The 23509-nt window shown below is 36.5% G+C and overlaps 1 protein-coding gene across 5 annotated transcripts in view; it reads right to left on the bottom strand.

Moving 5' to 3' along the window:
• The window catches only part of negr1 (neuronal growth regulator 1), a 168476-nt gene that overhangs the window by 74505 nt on the left and 70462 nt on the right, over positions 1–23509 (bottom strand). For all 5 annotated transcript variants that reach the window (XM_044129575.1, XM_044129576.1, XM_044129579.1 and 2 more), the window contains exon 3: positions 7954–8079. In XM_044129575.1, coding sequence (XP_043985510.1) covers positions 7954–8079 — 126 coding nt within the window. The remainder of the gene's footprint in view (positions 1–7953; positions 8080–23509) is intronic.

The raw sequence follows: 23509 nt of genomic DNA, 5'->3' as shown, positions 1-23509 counted from the left end.
ATCCGCCAAGAAGTCAAATAATTACTAGCCAAATTACTCAGAAAGAAAGTCATGGCATCAGTTTCAGTGTGAAACATTATCCATGCCGAGGTGAGAGATTCTTCATGAGAGTAGAGAGATGATCTATAATTTAAAATTAAGTAATGTTATAATCAGATCATTGCATGATGGAATAATAAAAGTAAAAAAAGGAGTCAGGTAATACACCTATATTTACAAAGTTCATGTGAGGGTAAAATATGTGCAAAGATCAATAACACATTTATACTGTTAACAATTGTAAACAGTTAAAAGAGAATCATTTTGGGGGGTTGCATAAAAAAGTGCATCTTTGGAGTATTGATACAAGTATGCGCTCACTGAAAAGAATTTGATCCTGAAAAGCCCACTAACAATTCATATGGCAGAGTACAATGGTTTCCTACAGTAACTGATGCGTATGAGGAATATTATCATGCCTAAAACAAAAATAATATCAGATATATACATTTAAATAAATGCTTTGCCTTAACAGAATTTTCTTTAACATTATTGACTTCTCTTTGGCTTTTAGAGAGGATAGAATGCTAAAGTATAACACATAGCAGGGGCCTTTTTTTTTACTTTTACCAGTACTCTGTAATTTATATCCAGATAAAAGCTTTTCAAAGTCTATTTATTTACAGAGGAAGTGGGGAAAAAATCTTCCCTTTAACACACACACATGCAGAATAACTTCACTAAATAATTGCACTGAATGGCTGACCTGAACACTGCCCTTGATGCACAGCTCCAGTGTATTTCACTGCAGTGGGAAATTATGATACCCAGGATGTAGAAATCCATTGTGTGCACTTGTGTCTTTTATTAGGGCAATAAAATCAAAAGCGCTGACCCATGAGGGCAACTATTCTTGTTGCTCCCAATACCGTTTGCCAAATGGCTGAATCAAGTGCTTTGGTTTTCATTGGCAGCCACAAGAACTGATTTCCACTCTGCAGAAAACACAATGAATTGCTTGTGAGCCAGGAGGTGGGAAACAGTCTCATATGGCAGGCACATTTACATCAATTAATGCCTGAAGAATGATAAACATCATAAGACCTATGGAGTGTGAGTTTATTTTAATGAACAAGGCAGATTTGACCAAAGCATCGGCTCAGGTCTTTTAAAACACTTTGAAAGTGAGAAAGTTCATGTTTATATTATTGGTCAACAAAAAGCAGCTGGGCTGAGTCTCTGCTAAATTACCAGCTCCTGATTATCAACAGGTGTCTGTAAATTTATGCTGACCAGAGTGGACTGTGTCGGCCATTACCAAAATGAGCTGATTATATCAGTGGTTGTAAAATCACCACAGTTCTGGAAATAGATTCAACAACCTCCATTTTCGCATCATTTGATTTCCCACGGCATCGGTTAAAGATCAAGCTTTTTGTTTGTGCTTCTTTTCTTGACTCAACTTGAGCTAAACCAGGAATCTGTTAGGTCAGTCATTGAAGATAAATTGAAGACCAATAATTAAAAATTTTACATAGTTTATATTGTACATAATATTTCATTACTATAGAAACTGAGTAGATTTTAGATAAGCTGTCTTCAGAATACTCATCTTTTTCTCCAGTTTACCAAGGAAGTGAAAAGCATAATATATAAATATATATATATATATATATATATATATATATATATATATATATATATATATATATATATATGTATATATATATATATATATATATATATATAAACATTATTTTTGACAGAATTAGAAATTGATTACCACAAAGGCATCTTAAATGAACTAATTGACTTTTAGGCCAGTCATAGTTCCCACATTTAATAAAAAACACATAAAAAAACAATTGTATTCTTGTCTAACAAAAACCTCCAGTGGTTTTTGTTTTTCGTAGCATAATAATACTCTACCAATGATGTATGTCACAGGCTTTTGATTATGAAATGCATTTTATTATTGAGATATCTGCTTACATAATATTTTATTTGAAGAAATGATCAAACACAGAAAACAGATTATTCTGAAAAATAAAAAAAACAAACATTAAATTTCCTTTTTTTAAATATGGCTCATTAGAGTGCAGCCATTTCCAAATGCATTAACGTAACAACATCATTTCAATGCAGGATCTGGTTGCATCTTCCTGCTCGTGCAGCAAATGGTATTCCTATTGATTACAGAAGGATGGGAGCTCTGCAAAGGTCATGGTTATTAAACAAGAATCCTCTCCTTGATCTATTGTTTGAAGTTCATCACATTGTGCATACTAAACCCTTATATTGTGGAAAACAAAGCAGTGATAACAATATGCCATTTGAAAACATAATAAAACAAGAAAAAATAAACTAATGTGGTGTAATATGAAACCACCAAGGGACTACCACAGATGAGTGTGAGAGCATGCTAAGAGATATCTCAGGAACTGACAGAGGCTCCTCTGACCTGAGGGACAATTCACTCGCAGCAAATTAAAGAAATCATGGGAAGGTTGATTGTGTATTCAGTGTCAATGACTGCCTAAGTTCTGTTGCAGTAAGCAATTTCCCACATTGTGTAGAGAAGCTGAGGGGTACACTTCCTTCAGGGCTGCAGTGCACAGATAGGGCAGGCATTGCTGAAATTCTATTATAGCATAGAGCAGCATTTTCTACATCAATTTATCGTTTTAACCCTTGAAAGGGGAGAACAGCCCACGCTGCTATATTGTATACTGTTGCCTTCTGGTCCCAACTTAAGGTGTGGGCCAGATGTAGGGGTAAAAGCACACTGTGTGGAGGGGCTGTCTGACAAAAAGGCTGTTACTGTACCTTGATACATAAACCCTTTCTTGTTCCCCAGCTGTCAATCTTAGGGTGCTAAACTCCAGAGAGCGGAATTGGGTCAAAGGAGCCTTAAGTCATGTCTGATTGGATGTGCATTCACTTTTGCAACCTGCTGGATTACCTTCCTCTTACTTTCTATGTTTATACATTTACGCATTGCTTCTTGGGCAGGGAAACACATTTTCAGGCAGTTGGCTATGAGAAATATGTGTGGAATTGAAGAAGACAAAAAAAAGGAGCAAGCTTTTCAGCATATATCATTTTATCATTAATTTATAGACACATTTGCAAAATATTTATAGCATTTTTTGATAAAAAAAAATAAATTCAAACGTTTCCATTTAATCAGCATTCTAGATTTCAAGAATATTGATAGGCATGATAATTAAACACAGAAGTAATCTGATACAATACCCCACATTAAATTTTACAATAAATGCAGCTAAAATTAGAAGGTAAATATGACTAATGCCATTTTTAGTCTAATTTTGTTAAATAGGACACTTTCTTCTATGGCATCCTCACTCACTTTAAAGTATGGTGGGGGTAGTGTGATGGTCTGGGGCTATTTTATTGCATCAGGACCTGGATGACTTGCTGTGGTAAATGGAACCATGAATTCTGCTGTCAACATAAAACTCCTGAAGGAGAATGTCCAGCCATGTGTTTGTGACCTCAGGCTGAAACTAATTTGGGTTCTGCAGTAGGACAATGAACCGAAACACTGCAACAATCCCACCTCTGAGTGACTGAAGAAAAACTAAATGAAGACTTTAGAGTGACTAAGTCAAAGACCTCACATGAATCCTTATTGAGAGGCTGTGGAATGACCTCAAAAAGGCAGTTTATGCTCAAAATCTCTCCAGTGTGGCTGAATTACAACAATGCTGTAAAGACGCATAGGCCAAAATTTCCCCATGGCGTTGGAAAAGACTCACTGCAAGTTATCACAATTGCTTGATTGCTGTTGTTGCTGGTGAGGTGGGCCAACCCGTTTTGAGGTTGGGGGGGGAATCATTTTTCACACAGTGCCATGTAAGTTTATATTTGTTCTCTTTTAATAATAATCATCCTAATTTGAAAACTGCATTTTGTGTTGACTTGTGTTGTTTAAATTGCAAATTAAATTTAAATTGAAATACTTAAGTGTGGAAAAACATGCAAAGAAATAGAAAATTAGGAAGGAGGCAAAAACATTTTTCACACCACTACATTTCTATCGTCTGTATTTATGTATTTATTTTCTGTTTATTTTAGTGTATTTGTATATGTATACATTTGCAGTTTGGATCACGGTCAACCAAACACTTATGGAAGACATTTTTGGACTCAATTCAGATATTCTGATCAATTTCTTGTATGTTTTGTTTTATCATGTCCTGTGTGTTTTATGGTAACATTGTCAAAATAGTTTAATTATGACATAAAAAGAAGAAGAAAAAAAATGCGAGTCTTGGGGACAAAAACTCTTTATGAGGATCTTGTTTTGTTTTTTATCATTTTAGACCTAATTTATATGTAGATACAAAAATGTTAGAACACCAACAGAACAGCTGTTGTACAATTTTAGTGGTTCCTAAATTGTATTATGCATCACAGTGGTGCAGCTCACCAGCTTTTATTGGATCAAGTTTTATGTTAGATGCAAAACATTTAATGAGTTGCTATGGTGATGTTTGCTTTCTTAGAGTGTCATTTGGAGTGAGAGATGGCTCTTGTACTTTCATAAATATAAAATGAAACATGTACAGTATTGATAAATGCATTGCGACTGAAAAGGAAGAGAAAAATATGCCCAGGCTGACTTCTGTCACAAGAAAAAAATCAAATACATTCTCAAGCATTCTAGTCAGCCTTTTCAAAGGTCACACTTCTATCCGATGAATTCAAATCTCAATGGGAAAAGCTTATCAAAGCAATTTCTCCCCACCATCCATAGAACTAAACCAGACTGAAATAGACCATGTTAAAGGGTATTTCACCCCCTCCTGTCTGTGGCCTATGAAGGAGTGGCAAGCAGACAGCATTGTGCTCATAGATTGACACTACCTTGAAAGTCAGACAAGTGCAACATTACAAAGAAATTATGTGATTAATAAACTCTAATTTCACTAATGATATTTTATGCTTTGGGATGCATTTCATTTACCGACATAACTCGATTTAGATTATAAGTAGCAGCTGGGAAAAGTCATTAAATTGCTTACAGTATTTAATATTAGTTTAAGTGGCACCCATGAAAAAAACCATTTGATATATGGACTAATATTCTATAAGATAGCATAAGAGGAAGGAAAACTTCTCTTGGCACATCCATTAATAGATGCAGTTTAACATACTTGTAAACGTAAAGCTCTGTTATCAATAATATTTCCTCCAAAATTCTCAGGAAATTTACAAGAAAATGAACAAGAAACTTTACACAGTTAATTAAAACATCAATACGCAATATTTATTTCGACAGTTGCAGTCCAGACTTTCCTCCTCCTTCTTATGTAAAACATTCTACACACTTTAAGCATTTGCTTCACATTGCTCTTCTGTAATCAAGAAACATGCATCCAATTTCTGCATGCACAGATACTATGCCAAATTATTGTCTCCATAAACAGTTTATGGGCACACTTCACTGGATGCGCAAAGTTTATTATTAGCTGGCAGTTTGGTGGTTGGCAGGAAGGCAAGAGAGTGAAAAATGCAAACACAAAACAGTCAGAGTGGGAAAAAGAACTTGACAGTCAGTCAGGGCAATTTATCATCCTGTCAAACTTCACTGACTGCTGCAGTGAAGCTATCTACAGTGCAAAAAAAGCCCCACCCCAAATGCCAAAATGGTTGATTGAGGAGAGTGAGGCTGAAAACATCAAACCTGCCAGGTAAAGATGTTTTTCCACTTTGCAGCCATTGCACCTGCTTAACCTAACTCAAAGGAAGGGACCGTTCCCTGGACAAAAACAGAGAGAAGCAAACTTTTGTATGGTCTATTATAATTAGATAACACAAATTTTGCTAGCTGCTTAGACTGTATATCATTAATGATATTCTGGATGATGTAGTATTCAGATAAACTTAATTCAATTCATATCTAACTTAAATCCGGCAAGTTATTAGCTTTTGTAGCTTGTCATATGTGGTTGAACTGTATTTTTGAAATAACTGTATTTTAGTTTAGACAAATATTTACTTTTTATATGATTATTTCATGCCTACAACTAAAATTACCACTTGAAAACAATCAATTACTCAAATAATGAAATCTCAGTGATTTTAAAAGCTTGGAAAACACCAGGCTAATAAGTAAAGTGCCTCTGCTGGTGTTTGTGTGCATGTTGAAACACTGGTCTGGAAGTCACAAACCATGCAATACTTTGGGGTAACAGGAATAAGTAACCCATTTATTTACAGGCATAATCACTCCAACCATTTCCTCGAGGTGAATTAAATGCAGAAGTCTACCGGACATGACCGCTCAAAGGTAATTTTGAACAAATCGCATATGCACACTCAGTGTTGCACAGTAAACTGCTTGATAAATGCAAGGATGTGCAGGACCCAGACACCCACTAACAGGCGTGCAGTAGACGCTCTACTCCAACAGAGTGAAAAGTGTTTGTACCAGGTAGAAAATTACTTCAATCGACAGGCAAAACATTTATCAATTGGATTAATCAACAAAATACTACATACATATGAGGGGACTCAAAGTCCAGTCCTCAATATCTATAGTCCTCCAACGTTTAGATGCATCCTTTCTCCATTATACCCAAATTACCTGTGCAGGGCTAAAAGACATGCTGATGCAATTCAACAATTTAATGTAGGTGTGTTGGAGAAGGGATGCAACTGAAAGTTGCAGTAAAGCAGCTCTCGAGGCTGGACTTAGCCACCCTTGGTATAATATGCTATGTTTGTTTTTTTTTTCTTTTTCATGAACTCGCAAACTGTCTGACTTTATAAATCACTTTATGTTATTAGGACTCCATTCACACCCTGGAAGTAATTACCAGTATTTATAGACTACATATATTCACTTACTCAGTTCACTTTAGTTAACTCAAGGTCCATTGTTAATTGATCGTTCATTTAGCAAATACAGCAGAAGAAATCATATATATTTTACTCATACAGTGATTGCATATTCGTAAGGCATTCACGAACAGTAGCTGAGGTGGCCTGTTTTGCATATCCAAGAGAGTTAATGAAATTCCATGGATAGGTAATTAGCCTATTACAACCTTCCAGTTGTATCAGGTCTTTTAGACAAATCACCCTTACTTCAGCTGATTCAGACATCCCATGGCAAAGGGCTTCTCCTCTGATGTGCTGGGAGACACTCTGTGATTACATTTCGTCGTGGGCCCTTTCATTTGACCAGCATATCATTTCCTTCCCTGGCATACTTCAAAGTGTGGACACTTCAAAGTAGAATGAGTGACTGCCACTTGGACTCCGAGGATGGCTCTTTTGATCATCTTTTGAAAACTCCTCTAACGCAATCAGGGCCAGCGTGCCGGAGCGGGGGGATCTGACAGCCATAAGATAAATACAGTCATCCTCCCAGCCATCAGATAAGCACTGCATGCTTTAATCCATTAATATGAAAATGAGGGAGGACTAGAAGTGACTGGGTGGGGGATTTGGTGTAACAGTTATGCTTTTGAAAGAGTTTTCAAAGCAAAGATTCAGGATTTGAAGAAATTAATTAAGTGTCTGTGCCCAAGTGATAATATTAATAAAGATATAATTTGTAATGCACACTTAATTAACATTTACCTTCAGCGGATTGTATTAAATTTGAACTACCCTGTTTGATTTATAGTAACAAAATGCTCTTCTACAATACTTTCACATTTCATTTAAAATATGTATACATGATTTTTTTTTTGCATTAAAATTCAGCTATCAACTGTGGTTTAATAATGGTTCCATAAACAGTTGTTCTAATATTACACTTTTTAACTTGATCGTGCTAAAATATCTCAGTGAATTACATCTCTCACTGCAAAGTAACTAAAAGCACTTCCTCAACCTCTCATTTAGTAATTTATTGATCATGTAGCCCTTTTCTCATTTCTGCTTCCATCCATCCATCCGTCCGTCCATCAGTACACGTGACAGGTGGGATGAACTCACCTAATGGGGTTATGTGTCTCCAGGCAATGGTCGGCTCAGGTTTCCCAGTGGCCGTGCAGATGAGCGACACATTACTGCCCTCATTTACTGTGATGTCAGAGGAAATGTCATATATCTTAGGTGGAACTAGAAGACAAAATGAAGAAGATAGGAACAAGATTAGCGTTTCAAATGGTAACCTCTTAATCAAGCAACAATTTCATCTCCATACAAGAGTGCAATGGAAGGAAGTTGGGTAAAACCTGACTTGTGTTTCTGCTTTGAGAGAGGAAATGAAGCTACACTGTCCCCTCATTAACTTAAACATGGCAAAAAAAATTTCATACTAATACCCCTGGCATGATGTTGTGCAGCTGACCTTTGTTTTAAAGGTGTAGGAAGGTATCACCTTAAAACACAACAAATAGATGTCACATCTTTCACACACCATGCTATGCCACCCTTTGCACCACTGCTGCAGAATCAATGCAACTGGAAGGTACTGCAGCAATGACCTAAACTTAATATTACTTAATCTCCTGCTACACTAAGCTGTTCTCACTCAGCTCACCATCCTTGAAATGTAAAGTGTGTAGCAACCACAGAGGAAGTTCTTGAACCATCCCTCCCAATAATTTTCCCTTCCCAATTCAATTTTTTGGTAAATCTATTGGAAACTATAATTTGAATTATTCATTTATTTCTTCTATTTCATAGGTATCTGGTTAATAGCTTCATAATAAATATTTACTAATAATGTATTAATAAATTTAACCTTGGGGGAACTCAGAGCATTACAATCACAATCCTTAAGCATCAACTGATTACTAATCTCATATGTCAAGAAAACTAACTAATAGAACATAACACAGATTTTCACCCCTTCTGTCACAATACACATGCAGTATTAAGAATGAAAGCAGATGAAAAATGCCCTCCTATATTTATTAAGGCATATTTCTAAATACAGCCATGATATCTTGGTAGAAATCTTCTATAGGGTATGTTGCTGTTTTTTGCCATAACAACCTCTTTTGATTAAATTTGTCTTGACTCGGGTGACATGCTCCAGTAAACCATTAAAATGTGTGTAAGGATAGTAAAGACATGTATTAGGTCATTAGCTTTTTGCATTAAGAGACATTTAGGAGTTTCAATGTCTTACACCATTAAGTGTACAAGACTGCTGCCTTTAATTAAACACAACCATAAAATTATTCATGTATTTCTGCTACTGAGAACAAAGCATGTTGATATGGCCAACAGGGTAATTAAGCAATTAATTAACTATAAAGTTCAATACACTCAATAAGAATTCACTATAATATTAAAAAAGCTTGCTTAGTGCATCAAGCTAAATCGAAATTCAGAAAGCTAATGTGTGTGCACCCGAACACACACACTCACACCAGGTTAAGTGATAGCTGTACTGGAGACAGAGAGTGTCTTATTATCAAGGTTGAGGACTGAACTCTGACTGAATAGCTGGAACGGCACTGTCTAAATTACGTCAATACTACCTAACACAAATCTTTTCTATTAGATTTGTGCCAAATTTCATTATGTGGGAGGAGGCATGTGTGAGAGCATGAAAGCTATTATGTAGGACAGGAAGATAGCAGATCCAAAAGACTTGATATATGGCCATGTTTCCTAGGTTTGCACTAGGTTTGTAATGTTTTAAAAACAAAACTGAATTGATATCAAATGCAACTTGGCTTCACAACTTGCGTTCTCCATCTGTCATTCAACCAGACATTGCAGACAAGTGTACTGAAACCCTTCTTCAAAGTCTCTTTTCTTACTTTTGTCTTGTAGTTTTTCACACAATGAACAAAAGGCAGCTCAGAATCTTGAAATTTTATAAATTAGTGCTACACATACAGGTGAAACTTGATAAGAATATCTTTGATAAATAATTGTTTTTTTTTTTTTTTTGGTTATTCAATTTAGAAGTAATGTTTTATTTTCAGAATTAAGACTTACAAATCAGAAATAAAAAGCAGAGGTGGAGTGCAACAGTTCAAAGAGAAAATTGCTAATCAAACAGGAAAGGTCATGTCACCATCTTAGCTGTATATTTAAAAGAAATCTGAATCAATAATTATTGATATTGACTGATAGGAAATTCTTTTATCATGACATGTTTTTTAGCCATATCATCCAATTCTAATTAGAAGCATTTGCTCAGTCAAAAACAAAATCACAACATTTAATGTATTTGATGTTATTACTTTGACATCACACACAGCTTTATGTGTAGTGCTAACATAAACGAGGTACAACATGTCCTGTGGTTTGCTGCATCATTTTTAAAAACTCTCATTTGTGCGGCATATCACTGTTTTCACTTGTGATTTATGAATGGCCGGAGGTAGCTCAAAGGCAACTTGTCTTCTATGAGGGAAACGTTTTCTGAAAGAGGCTGGTCATTGACCCACAAAAGACCATTGCTGAAGATGAAGATCGCTCACCAAGTGCTGTATCCAAAGATATTAATGGAACGCAGAGTGAAAGAAAAATGTACGGTCAAAAAGGTGTGCACCAGCACTACATATGACCGCTGCATTGGACAGATTGAGAAGCAACGCCCATTGGGAAATCAAAAGACATGGTCTGTTGCTGAAGTCAGTGCTTGAACAGCCACCACACAGTCATGTCTAGGAGATGGAATATAACAGTGTTTCCCAATTCCAGTCCTTGGGGCCCCCTGCTCTTCATGTTTTAGATGTGCCTCTATACCAGAACAGCTGATTCAAATGATTGCATGACATCTTCTGCAGCCACCAAGTACTGCAGGAGCCTGTTAATCACCCAAAGATTCAATCCAGGTGTGTGGCAGAAGGGAAACACCTAAAACATGCAGGCAGGGGGGCCCCGAGGACTGGAATTGGGAAACACTGGAATATAAGGCTTTCATTCCTTGTGTGAATACCACACTTGAATCAAAGACAACTGTAGAAGCATTTTACCTAGGCTAGGAGAAAAAGGACAACAATGTTGCTCAATGATGATATGAAGGCATTGCTTTCTATAGTACTGGTGTATTATAATGCATCAAATAAAACATAAACACAGATGCTTAAGGGCATCAATTACCTCTGGTCATGTTTTATGGAGATGCTCATTTTCCAAGACTTTAGACCTGATACCTGTTTTTCATCATGGTATCACTTCACTTGATAGCAAGCTCATCTTAACTAAATGCTAAGTTTAGCTATGAACAGCTCTAATTTGTAGGGAGCAGATTTTGGTGGTTTTTATTTATGGTTCCCTTTAACTCCAGAAAATACACATGCAGATGGTCACCAAAAGTTACTTTTCTTTAGTTGTTCTTTTCTAGTCAAAATCAACATCCATCCATCCATCCATCCATCCTCTTCCGCTTTATCCGTGGTCGGGTCGCGGGGGTAGCAGCTACAGAAGGGAAGCCCAGACTTCCCTCTCCCTAGCCACTTGTTCCAGCTCCTTCGGGGGAATCCCAAGGCGTTCCCAGGCCAGCCGAGAAACATAGTCCCTCCAGCGTGTCTTGGATCTTCCCCAGGGCCTCCTCCCAGTGGGACGTGCCCAGAACACCTCACCAGGGAGGCGTCAAGGAGGCATCCTGACCAAATGCCCAAGCCACCTCAACAGGCTCCTCTCGATATGAAGGAGCAGCGGCTCTACTCTGAGTCCCTCCTGGATGACTGAGCTTCTCACCCTATCACTATGGGAGGCCCAGACACCCTACGGAGAAAACCTGTTCGGCCGTTTGTATTCGCAATCTCGTTCTTTTGGACATCTTCCGCAAAAAGCAGAGATGCAATCCTAAGGCCACCAAAACAGATCCCCTCAACACCTTGGCTGTGCCTAGAAATTCTGTCCATAAAAGTAATGAACAGAATCGGCGACAAAGGGCAGCCCTGGTGGAGTCCAACTCTCACTGGAAACAAGCCCGACTTACTGCTGGCAATGTGGACCAGACTCTGACACTGGTCATATAGGGACCTGACAGCCCATATCAAAGGGCCCCTATACTCCTGGAGGACCCCACAGGGGGGACACGGTCCCTCGGGACACGGTCGAACGCCATCTCCAAATCCACAAAACACATGTAGACTGGTTGGGTGAACTCCCATGCACCCTCCAGGACCCTGCTGAGGGTGTAGAGCTGGTCCAGTGTTCCACGACCAGGACAAAAACCACACTACTCTTACTGAATCCGAGGTTCGACTATCCAATGGACCCTCCTCTCCAGGACCCCTGAATAGACCTTGCCAGGGAGGGAGGATCGGACTGCCAGGGCCTCCTCCCTCAGCCGCCACCCATCTCACATTGCACCCTTTGGCCCCTCTTGTACGTGGTGGGCCCATGGGAGGAGGGAACCATGTTTCCTAGTCGGGCTGAGCCCAGCCGGGCTCCATGGGTAAAAGCCCATAAAAATTAAAACAGTAATTACATCAACTGGCGTCAGAATAGATTACTTCTATTCCATTTTTAAAACAGACTGTATTAAGCAACTTTATTTTAAATAAGCATTCTCTATGGAAGACACTGGGATTTATTTTTTAATTTGCATTAAAAATTCTGGCAGTACAACATGTCATGCAAACTGTGGTACAATGGAACTATAGTAGTTTTGCCATACACAAGAATCCTCATACCCAAGCTTCCATAGCGTAAAGGTTTTTTTCCTGAATTTTCTTTGGACTCTTATGCCTGAAGATTTAGCTAGGCTGGTGCTGGATTTATAATGTTTACAAGTCCTCTCTTGTTTTCATTACGCATGTTCATTTTCTTTCATTTTTAGTGTGCCTTACAGCTTAGTTTTTTCTCTCTGCCTGTGACTTTGGATCTTTGGATTTGTGAACCATTTCTCAAGTTTCTGCTTTTTAATTTACCAACCAACTGCCCTCTGAGCCTTGCTGCATTTAGGTTTTCACTTCATCCGTTTGATTTAACAATCTCTTTTCAAGCTCTTCTTTACTTATATCATTCAAACAGGTTTAAAAATATATATGTATGTTGAAAGGTTGAGCAATATAAGTTAAAACTGCCAGTAGTTAGAAAAAGTTAAAACTAAATTTACCAAATACTTGAAATAAATGTTAAAAAATGGCAAAGACTGGTTTGGCTTTTCTTACTGTCTGTACTATTTCTCAGGCTACATATAATGACAAAACTAGAACTTATGGCAACTTAGAAATTGTTCTATCTCTAAAACCAGATCGTACTTTAGGCATTTATGATGAATAATAAAAAAGCCAAGGAAGAATAAATTTGAGAAAAAAAGTGAATTCTTTTTTTTTTATATACACAGCAGCTCATCAGCAATCCCTGCTGGACATCACTTACAATCATAATTGCCAAGTTTTAGGCCACTTAAATCCTCTCGGAGCTTTCATGTTAAAAGCTTCGGTATTTAGGCTGCTGAAAAAAACAGAGGCACACATGCAGCCACCCACAAAGGCATTTAAGCACATTTCGCTGTACACACATGCATGGGCATGCGCAAAGTCATTCAGGTACACGCAACCCACACATGTGCACACATACATGGGCTTATGAACCACTATTTTAAACTGCGAGATTCAAATCTCAGAGGGAGCTTTTCTGCAGTGGACTGTGCTATACAGTAATGGATTCTCCGTCATCTGGGTCCAACTATTCTACTCTGTGACCCTGCTTGATGCCTCACTAAAAAAAACCCTCCAAAAAACAAACAAAAACAAAAAAAAGGAAAAATTCATTCAACATTTTCTGAAGTTCCTCTTTAAAACCAGCAATATTTTTTCCCCATTGCAGTCTTCTTTGTAATTTAACGCTGTGTATTTTTTTTATGTCCTTTACTTGCTTCTATTTACTAATTTGAGTGAAAGTACTGTGAATTTAAGCTTGAGAATTTGGTAAGAAAAGACAGAAAATTTTCAAAAAAGATTATGAAATGCAGCCAATTAGTTCAAAAAGAGATTGATCAAAAACACAATATTTAAGCTAAAAGTAACACTGTTACAGTCAAATCCAGATATTTACATATACTCTTTAAGAAAACATAATTGTGTTTTTCTTACTGGCTGATATTAAATCAGTCTAAACCTTTCCTATTTTAAGTCAGCTAAGCATCAGAGAGACAGTCTTCAGCCTCCTCCTCTATGTCGCTGAAGAGGAGATGACTACTGGTTTTTACCAGGAGGTTCATTCACAGCAGATTCACTGGTTCTTAAAACTGTTTAAGTAAGGATCACAGTGATAAATCAAATTAGGGTAAACTATTTTAATATTGTTTGATTATATGTTTCACCTCTTTGCTGTGTTCTGCAGAATTTTAATCTTTTCAGACTGCTTGAGTCCATGCCAATTCCCATTGAGTTAAGTTATGCACTGAGTTTACTCCAGTTTACCAGAGTTTTCCTTTTTTGTCTTCCAACTATGCTATATGAAATAGCCAAAAAACACCCTAAATGTCAACTGTTTTCAAAAACTAACACAGCTAAACAGGCTAACGGTAGTCAGTCCTCCTGCATGCCAAAAATAGCCTCAATTACAGTAAAATAATCATGTTAATCATCAATACAAAGCACAGTAGGACAAATTGTGACTTGCGTATTTCACTGTGCCTCTGACTGTGACGCTGTGGCCTGACTCTATTCTCTAGTGTCTTTTTCTTCTGACGCCTGTGGTGCAGCTGTGTTTTTCTGAAAGAATAAAGTTTTCGGTAGTAGTTATCGGTTTTTTTATCTTCTGGGCAAAAACATTTACCAAAATTTGCCAAGCTGTACTACATATTTTTAAATACCGTAATGTTATTGGCACACAGGTAGAGAAGAAGCGTGGAGAGTGTTTAGCCAATCAGGACGCAGAATACAATGCATTGTGAAAAGAAACTGCACAAAAAAAATCTGGGAAGCAGCGAGGCCGTGAAAGGTGAACTGCGTTATAGCGAGGGTTCACTGTAACTTCTTTAACATCTTTAATTTAAGGTATCATTCTGTACTCCCTTTAGTAAACCAGTGGGCTTTAATTATATTGTAGGAACCAATAGCCAACAGCCCTCCTCTGGAAAAGAAAGCATTGAAAGCTTCTACTTCCATAAGTGGAACTTCTGAAGACAAAGTAAATAATCAGATTCACAGGCTGTCACTCTAAAATATTACCTAGAATGACATGACTGATATTGAATTTTTCTGTCATATGGGGAGGATTGGAGTCCTTTTTGATCAACAGATCTGGATCTAAATTAGATTAACATGGAGGACCTACAGTGGGATAGGAGCAGAGGTAATGTTGAATCTAGGTTATTGGTTGTCAGAGTCATGTGTTTACTTGCAGAGGGACCCAAGTGTTGACACATCTCCTGAGTGTCTGATAGCACAAAATTGAAAATGTTGGCTGTCTACTGATCCTATCTCTCTTTGACAAGGACTGGGAGACTTTCGAAAGGTTTTAGATGAAGAACATTAATTTTATTCCAGTTCGGAGAAAATGTACCACTATTTCTTTGTTTTAAAAAAAAACGGTCATATAAAAAATTAATTGCGGAAACAAATTTAGTTGTATGGCATACATTTATTAAAATTTAGTTTAGGTTTATTCATAAGGTCCGCAACACAGTTAAACTATAGAATTTGTGTTTTTTATAATATGACATACTTGTAACTATAACAGAATGCAATTTTGGCTCGTGAAGATACTTTACAAGTCAAAATTGCATCAAAACATGATTTTTTTATTTTTTTTTTAATCATATTTGGAAAGAAACAAGTGATTTTGAAATCAGAATTATGACATTCATCCAGTTTCTTGAATAGCCCTGAAACAACAATTTACCTCCCCCTAACCCCCACTCCCAATATAACAGATTCTTGAAATAGTTGATTTCATGGGATTTGTGTTGAGGAAACATGGAGTTGGGCCTCATTCAGACCTGACACTAAAATAATTCCTGGGAAATCCAGTTCTGTTTAAATTGCATTAAGTACAGGTGTAGTTGCACTAATTGAAGACACTCAGAAAGTAAATCCGGGAAGGATTAATTCACATTAGATTAGCAGTCAGCAAGTAAAAAAAAAAGAGTGTACTCTTTTCTTGAATGTTTTATATATATATATATATCAAAGAAAGAAAGTTGAATGAATTGATTTGTCACCTCCCTGAGTTCAGTGTTATATAAGATGTTTGTAGTAAATAGCAGCATCAAATGTTGCTAAAATGAGAATTGCATTGAAATTCTCAAAAATGTACAGCTTTCTTGCGGTAGAAGGCATTCCTCTAATATAAATTGCCCTTCAAATCTTTACAGCTCAGCTTTCAGCACACTGTGTGACGTGGCTGCATGTTTATTTGCATGTAGAGCAGGTAACCATGACCTAATCCTTCAGGATTGCTTTTAATGTCAGTTGGGAACACTCATGCTTTAAACTGTCAACTTCTACCTGAATCAGCTAGAAAGCATGTTGATGCCAGCTCTAAACAGGGTCATAATGGAAATTCAGTCCAAACTCAACACCCACGCCTGAGAAAAATCAATTTACTGCAGACATTACTTTTCAGTGTTCAGTTCTTTAGCACATAAGTGCTTACAAAGAAAATTTTCTAATCATTACTGATATTGCCCCAAATTGCTGAAAAAGTGTTTATCAGTTATGTTGTAAATGGCATTAAGTCATGCCTACACAGCAGAACAGATGTTAACCTTTTAGTGAGAATAATGACCAGCAATGGGGTTAAGGTCTACCATTATCTCACTTAACACCATTGCTGCTCTTTCATAACAGCCTAATGGAGAGATGCAGAGTTGAGAACTCAAACATACACATGTAGGCTTATATAAAACTGCACTTTTTTTTATGTTTTCCATTTAGCAAAAAAATTTTGGAAATGATGAAACTGGTGCACCTGAATTGTGTAAAATGACAACATCCAGGTACATTCAGTAATCAAGAGTTTTGGCAAAAAAAACAAAAACAAAAACAAAAAAAAACAGTAAGATACTGGAAGGTTATAAATGTGCAAAAGGCTTTATTTTGAAAAAAATATGTTAGGCCTTGTTGACAGACAAACGCACAAAAGGAAGAAGAGTTAACGAGATCTTTCATTTGCACCAAACCTTTAAAAATTAGAATTATATCTCCCTCACACAATAGTGATTTGTAGTTTTCAAATGTCTGGTCAAACTAGTCAGTACAGAAAATATTTGCTAATGAATTTTCTTTTATCCCAAACCCAAAGGTTGTTTTTTTGTTTTGTTTTGTTTTTAATTCACACAACTTCATAATAAGTAATAAATTGTAGTAGATGATAAAATATTGATTACAAATAATTGCATATTTATTGTACACATAATTCTGATTCTCTCCACTAAACCATTAGTTTTACACCTACTCTATGGGCCTCTTGAGCACTTTTCTGAAAAATGCTTTCCTTGTCTAGCTTCTTGCATTAAGGTGCACATGATTGAGCAACCTTAGCTTGTAGCTTAAGTGCACAATGAAGAATACGTCATATTGTTTATTTTTGTATAGCAACTCGATCATGGCTCTGTGATATGTTCAAAGCCTGAGATATTATTTAAAATCCTACTTTATATGTTTCTACAACTTTATCCTGTCTGACCTCTGTGTTGTGTTTCTTGGTTTTTATGATTCTGTTCTTTAAGAACATTAGACAAGGGTTTTACTTAAAGCAGTTAAAGTAAAAATGTTTGTATCCATATACAAATCGTACAAAACATTTAAAAAGTTTCAAGTTCCACTTCAATTTGTTTTCCTCATCTTGTCATTTCAATGTGACAAGATGAAGAAAAGTTCAATTAGTATAAATGGTTTTGCAGACCACTTCACCTTTGTGCATATTTTTCCCCTTCATTTCCCCATTTAGACTTTCTCCTCTCAGTACATTGTGGCACACAGCTGTGACTTTGTTGCCCCTTCAGCAACAAAACATAACTCCCCATCCACCCACTATAGTACCTTCACACGCAGCTTGTTGTCTCCTTCCCACACTAATTTATTAATGACACTAATTGTCATGTTTGCCCCTACCTCTCCAATTTCCCTTCTCTAGCTCTGCAGGAGGTGCATCGAGTGAGCTGCCACAGCTGATCAGGGTGGCATCATCACCTTCATAGAAGATGCCTCGACTGAATAAATAAAGTGCTAATGACGCCACTTTAAATTACGAAAATGCTCAGAGCTGCACTATTAAAATGCAACAGGGTTTTCTATTGCAGCTGTGGAGCGGATGCACACAGTTGGGCTCTACTATAAATCCTGACAGGCCTCTCTGGGATAACGTCTGCTACCAAATTGCTGCACCCCATTACTGGCTAAACCCACTGCCATCAAACTTTCCAATTAGAGCTCGAGTGGAAGTATGGCCACAAGTTGGCATGCACATAGGCATGGAGCTAAGAGATACGAGATGATCATCGGAAAAGAAAGTACACCCTCTGTCTAAATCCTAGTTGTGTTACTGTGTAAAAAGATAGATTCTCAAAAGTGCTTTGAAAAGTATTTGCTCCTTTACTATTTTGTTTGGTGATACTTAATCTGTAGGTTATGAAACTAATTTTATTACCAGAGAAGAACCCTATTGAATAAAAATGCAGCTTACATATCAGGATTTCATGCATTAAGGGAAGAAGAATGTGGGGAAAAGTAATTGCTTCCAAAGCTTAATATGTGGGGCAGAATTGTTTTAATTCAATAACATCAGGTGAATTATAAGCATAACCACCATGTAAAAGGCAATGCCGCAAGACTTAAATTATTTTTACATTTAAAGTTTTGAGTCATCCATAGGTAGACTTGCAGATGTCCTTTGGATCTTTGGTGGCAAGGTAGTCCCACACCATTACACTACTACCACCATGTTTCACTGTCTGCAGAGGCTTCTTCTTTACTACTTCATCACTATTACATCAAACGTTATGAAATGTATACCTTCCCTTTTCCAGTTTTGTCTCATCAGGCAACACATTGAGGATCATCAATATGTTTTTATTTTATTTTATTTATTTAATTATTTCTTAGGTTTTTTTTTTGTGTTTTTTTTTACTGAATCATGAAAATTGACACTTGGCAAGTGAGGCATGCACACTGCTTTAGGTGTTCAGGATTTTTACCTACATATATATATGGGACACATACTTTTCACAGTACTGTAACCCAACCCTTAAGTGTACAAAACTACACCACACATATTCTCTTAAGTTACTATTTCTTCCACACAGATGAATCCACAATTGAAAATACACTCAGAAAACTCTGAACACTTACAAAGTATGTAATACCTATAAATGTTCCTTTTTGAAAGTTGTGAAAATAACTATATTTTCCACTGAGCACAAATTTAAATGCTCAAATAGTTTTAAATGCCTCTAGTACATTTCCTGTCCAAACATTATTTGATGTAACAGTTTTATTAAAACATATGCATTTACTGAACCAGGGACAGATATTATTTTATCTGCAGCATGCAGCACTTTGGAATTGGATTAGAGGCAGATTTGAGTTTTATTATTCAGCTTTGCATGAAGCGGTGAACAAATCCAAGGGTGGGATTTTAGAACAGCTCGTTACAATTCTCAAATTACCAAGCTGAATGTTTACCCATTCCGCAGTTTGTTGAGATGACACTAACACAGATGGATTATGATATAACAGTAGAATAAACCTGAGTTTCTGGGGTGTAATATAAACCTCCGTAATGAGACAGTCTCTACACAGTTATTCCTGAAGGGGTTCAATTCTCCTCTTCTCACAGAATGCAGCATAAAAGAACCAAATTCAAGTCTGTTAATTAGGTGTCAGACATGGAAACTAAACATAAACAGTGACAGATTATATTACTCAAGGGGATTAACTTCATTTATAGTGTCATAAACCAAGCAGAGTTAATTTGCAGTGCTTAACTTTGGGAAAAGTTTGCGCCGAAATAAAAACAAAATTTCCAGTATTGTATATGAAATTTTTATCACTGCTGCAGACTGAAACCAATAACATTTAGTGGTCAAATGACCACATTTGACCACATTTAGTGGTCAAATGGATTTTGACCACTAAATGTAGCCTATTTTTTTTAATTTGTCAAGATGCTGACTTATATTATTTTACATCATTTTTAAAATTTTACAATTTTGCTAATTAACATTCCACACATCTAAAATTGCCCAGCAACTGTTGCTTTCTGCCTTGACCACACAAGTGAAACCTCATGAGCCTGCAGCCTCTGCTTTTATACAAATGAAAAACCACACACGACCCCCTAGCACGTAAACTTTGAAACTCAATCGACTTATATGTGCAATTTCAGATGCCTCTTGCAATGTTATGAAACATATTAATCTCAATTTTCAACTGAAACACACAAAAACACAGGCCAATAATAAAAAGCAATAAAAATGTTCAGGGGGAAAATAAAAGAACTATGTTTTCTTTTTCTTCCCATTTATTCCAGCCCAGAAGCACAGGAAGAGATGGTCTAAGAGGAGGAAAGAAAAAAGTGCAGTGCAAAATCATAAAACCTCATCAGCCCTTATTGCTCGTCTTATTTTGGCATCTCTTCATATTGTAAGAGCTCCTTGTGGCAAAGATGTTGGGTAAGTTAATAAAAAAAAATTGAGATTTAAAGAGTTGTAGGAAACAGCAAATGGCTAAAGACACAAATAGATTCCTGGCAAGTGCACATTAGCTGATGAACATTACTCCATAATGACATCATTATGCATGATGAATCCAGTGATTTACCATACTAATGCGCTACAGGATGTCAGAATTTGCCTGGGGGTCTTAGAAGTCCATAATGGTTTAGGAAAACCGGTATATTTTTATGATGTACACTGTCTGCTGTGGAATGTGCTTTTCATGCAGTGAAGGTTTTTTTTTTTTGATAAACATGTTGAGTGGAGTGGAGTTTTAGAACAGGATCCTTGTCTAATATTTTTCATCATAAGTAAGTTCAGATGTGATCTTGCTGTGTAGCTGCTGAAGTATGTCCTACTCAGTTTATTTCAATAGCCCACTTTTTGGCTTCAAGGTAAGCTGTGTCTAATGGAATCCAAAATGATTCCAATACTACAGTAATGATTATGTAGTGGTGAGGTGATGAATAGCTTCTGAAAACTATCCTGCAAGCCTCAAACATGTTCTCAGTAATAGGCAGATGTGGAGGAGTCTTGTGAATGTTTTCTTTTTCTTTTTTTTTCTTTTTATGTGTTGAGGTTTGTGGATACCAGTAATGCCTCTGCTTTGAGGACACATTTTTTTACTTGGCTTGAAATGCTCATCAGATAACAGGAAGAGTGTCTGTGAATAGAAATTTTCATGCATGGTCAAAGATGCTCAGCTAGATTTAGGTCTCGAGTTTTCTTTTTTTTTTTTCTTGACTGAGCATTTCTAGCACATGAATATGCTTTCATTAACACAGTTCCACTGGTGTATCCTGACTTTCTGTGCATTTATCTTCCAAACAGCTTTAGCCAGTTTCCTGTCCCTGCTGAAGAAAAGTATTTTCAATAGCATGAAAACATGTTTTACCATGGGGATAGTACATCCAAAGCAGAAATTGGACTTACTGTTACAAATACTATATTTTACTAGTAACACTGCCCTATCACCTACCTGTCTCCAACTGTGCCACTGTGTAGCCCCCTGGATGCTCTAAAAAAATAAAAACACCAAAACTTTAAATTTATTCTACTACTCCTTAGTTTGGCAAACTCCTTTGTGTGCTATTCTGCTCAATTTAAAATCTCGCTTCACAGACATTCTGAGCTTTCTCCCATTTACAAGAAATACCTTTCAGAATTTCACCTGGTGAACAGAAGAAGTTGTGAACAGTGATATGAATGTTCTGCTTTCTTTTAGTATTGTAGTCTGCTTGTAGTTTTAGGAGTGCACCGGAGGAAGTGAACATTGCATTGCACATGTCATGACTAACGTTAGTGACTGGGTGACATTTAAACTTCTACAGAGTCCATGCCTCCAGGAAGCAATTGTTTCTCAATAGCCGACAGTCCGGACAAAGTGTATTACCAGAGGCTGGTTTTCACTAGGCTAACTACTCTTCTACTGAGTTCTCTTTCTAGTTTATATTTTGGCAGATTGAATTTATTTTTATGTGTGCCCACCTTGCTCTGCTGTATGCCTCTTCCTTGTTGAAGGCATGTTGAGCATCTGTGCTCAATTCATCTCTTCAACTCTGTGCTCGGATCATTTCTGCCTGCCTACTTTTCCTGGTCTTCTTCAGCCAGAGTTAATGTGGGGGGTGAAGTTAAGTTTCAGTCAATCCAGGACTTTCTCAAGTCTTGCTTATATCAAAGTCTTACCTGAAAATATAGTAAAACTAACTAAAATAAATGTGTATCATTTTTACTTAAAAAAAGTCAAGTTTCCAACATAAAACATTCAATTGAGTTCGGAGTATGCATGATAGTTTTTATTATAGTTAGAATAACTTAAATTAATACAATGAAGTATCAGAGAAACAGGTTACTTCTTAAAGCCAACAATAACTAGAAAACTACAATGAGGTCTTTTGAGAACTTCTATTAAAAATTAATTTGAATATTATGTGAAAACATAAAGTTATGATTGTTGTTATTCAATGACCAATGTCATAAAATAAGAACAAAGCTCATGATATGTCTGAGAAACATTTGTGTTTATAAGACAAAAGCATAAATCCTAACTTTTGTCGTCTAATAAAGGCTAATTTTATTTTCCTTTATTAGAGATGAGAACCATTAGTAAATTAAAGCACATGTTAGTGTTAGCTTACTATCTAGCATGCAATAAAAAAATAAAAATAAAAAAAATAAAAAAGTTTTAGCTTTAGTCTCACCAATCTTGTTTTTTCTATGATGCATCATTCCAATGGTTGGCAGCAAACCTAAAATGAATTCTTTCAAACAATGCACCTTGCTTTAGTTACTGTACTTGCAATGAAAAAAAACATTTGCTTGAGAAAAAAAAATATCTATATGACTTTACCAAAACATTTTAATGGTCTCATTAAAATATCTTGTATTACTACAAAATGTATGCTGGTGAAGAACTTCATCACTGCACATACCAATAATGGGATGACAATAAATTTTTGATACATTGTGTAGGTCTAATCACCATAAATGTTTGAATTGTACCAACTATTAGTATATGATGATATTCCTGTCACTACCTAACGGTGCAAAAATAACATGCTTCCACCTAACGTCCCAAGCAATACATGTGTTGACTAATTGCCGACAAAATTAATGATGCATGAAGTGTGGTTATGTTACCAATTTAATGCACTTCTGTGGGAATTTAGGAATTAAGGGAAATCAATTGATGAAAATGAACTTTTAGCAACACCTTGTGAGAGGCAATTAATCTTCAATAGGAGAGCAGCACTGGGCATGCAATTCAAAGATAAGCTATCTCATTTATTCATGCTAATCAGCATCTTTCAACCATAGCATCTTGCCTATAAACAAAACTCCTCTACATGGGGCACTCGCTTTTCACTCTCAAGGGTGATCATTGCTTTTTCAATTAGCAGCACAAAGTGTGCTTAATAAGTAGTGCCACACAAAGGCCTCATTTCAAACTGCTGCTTG

This window comes from Gambusia affinis, linkage group LG10 (genome assembly GCF_019740435.1).
Source record: "Gambusia affinis linkage group LG10, SWU_Gaff_1.0, whole genome shotgun sequence".
In the NCBI taxonomy this organism is placed as follows: Eukaryota; Metazoa; Chordata; class Actinopteri; order Cyprinodontiformes; family Poeciliidae; genus Gambusia; species Gambusia affinis.
The sequence above is the reverse complement of the archived record's forward strand: the minus strand, read 5'-3'. Positions and strand labels throughout refer to the sequence as shown.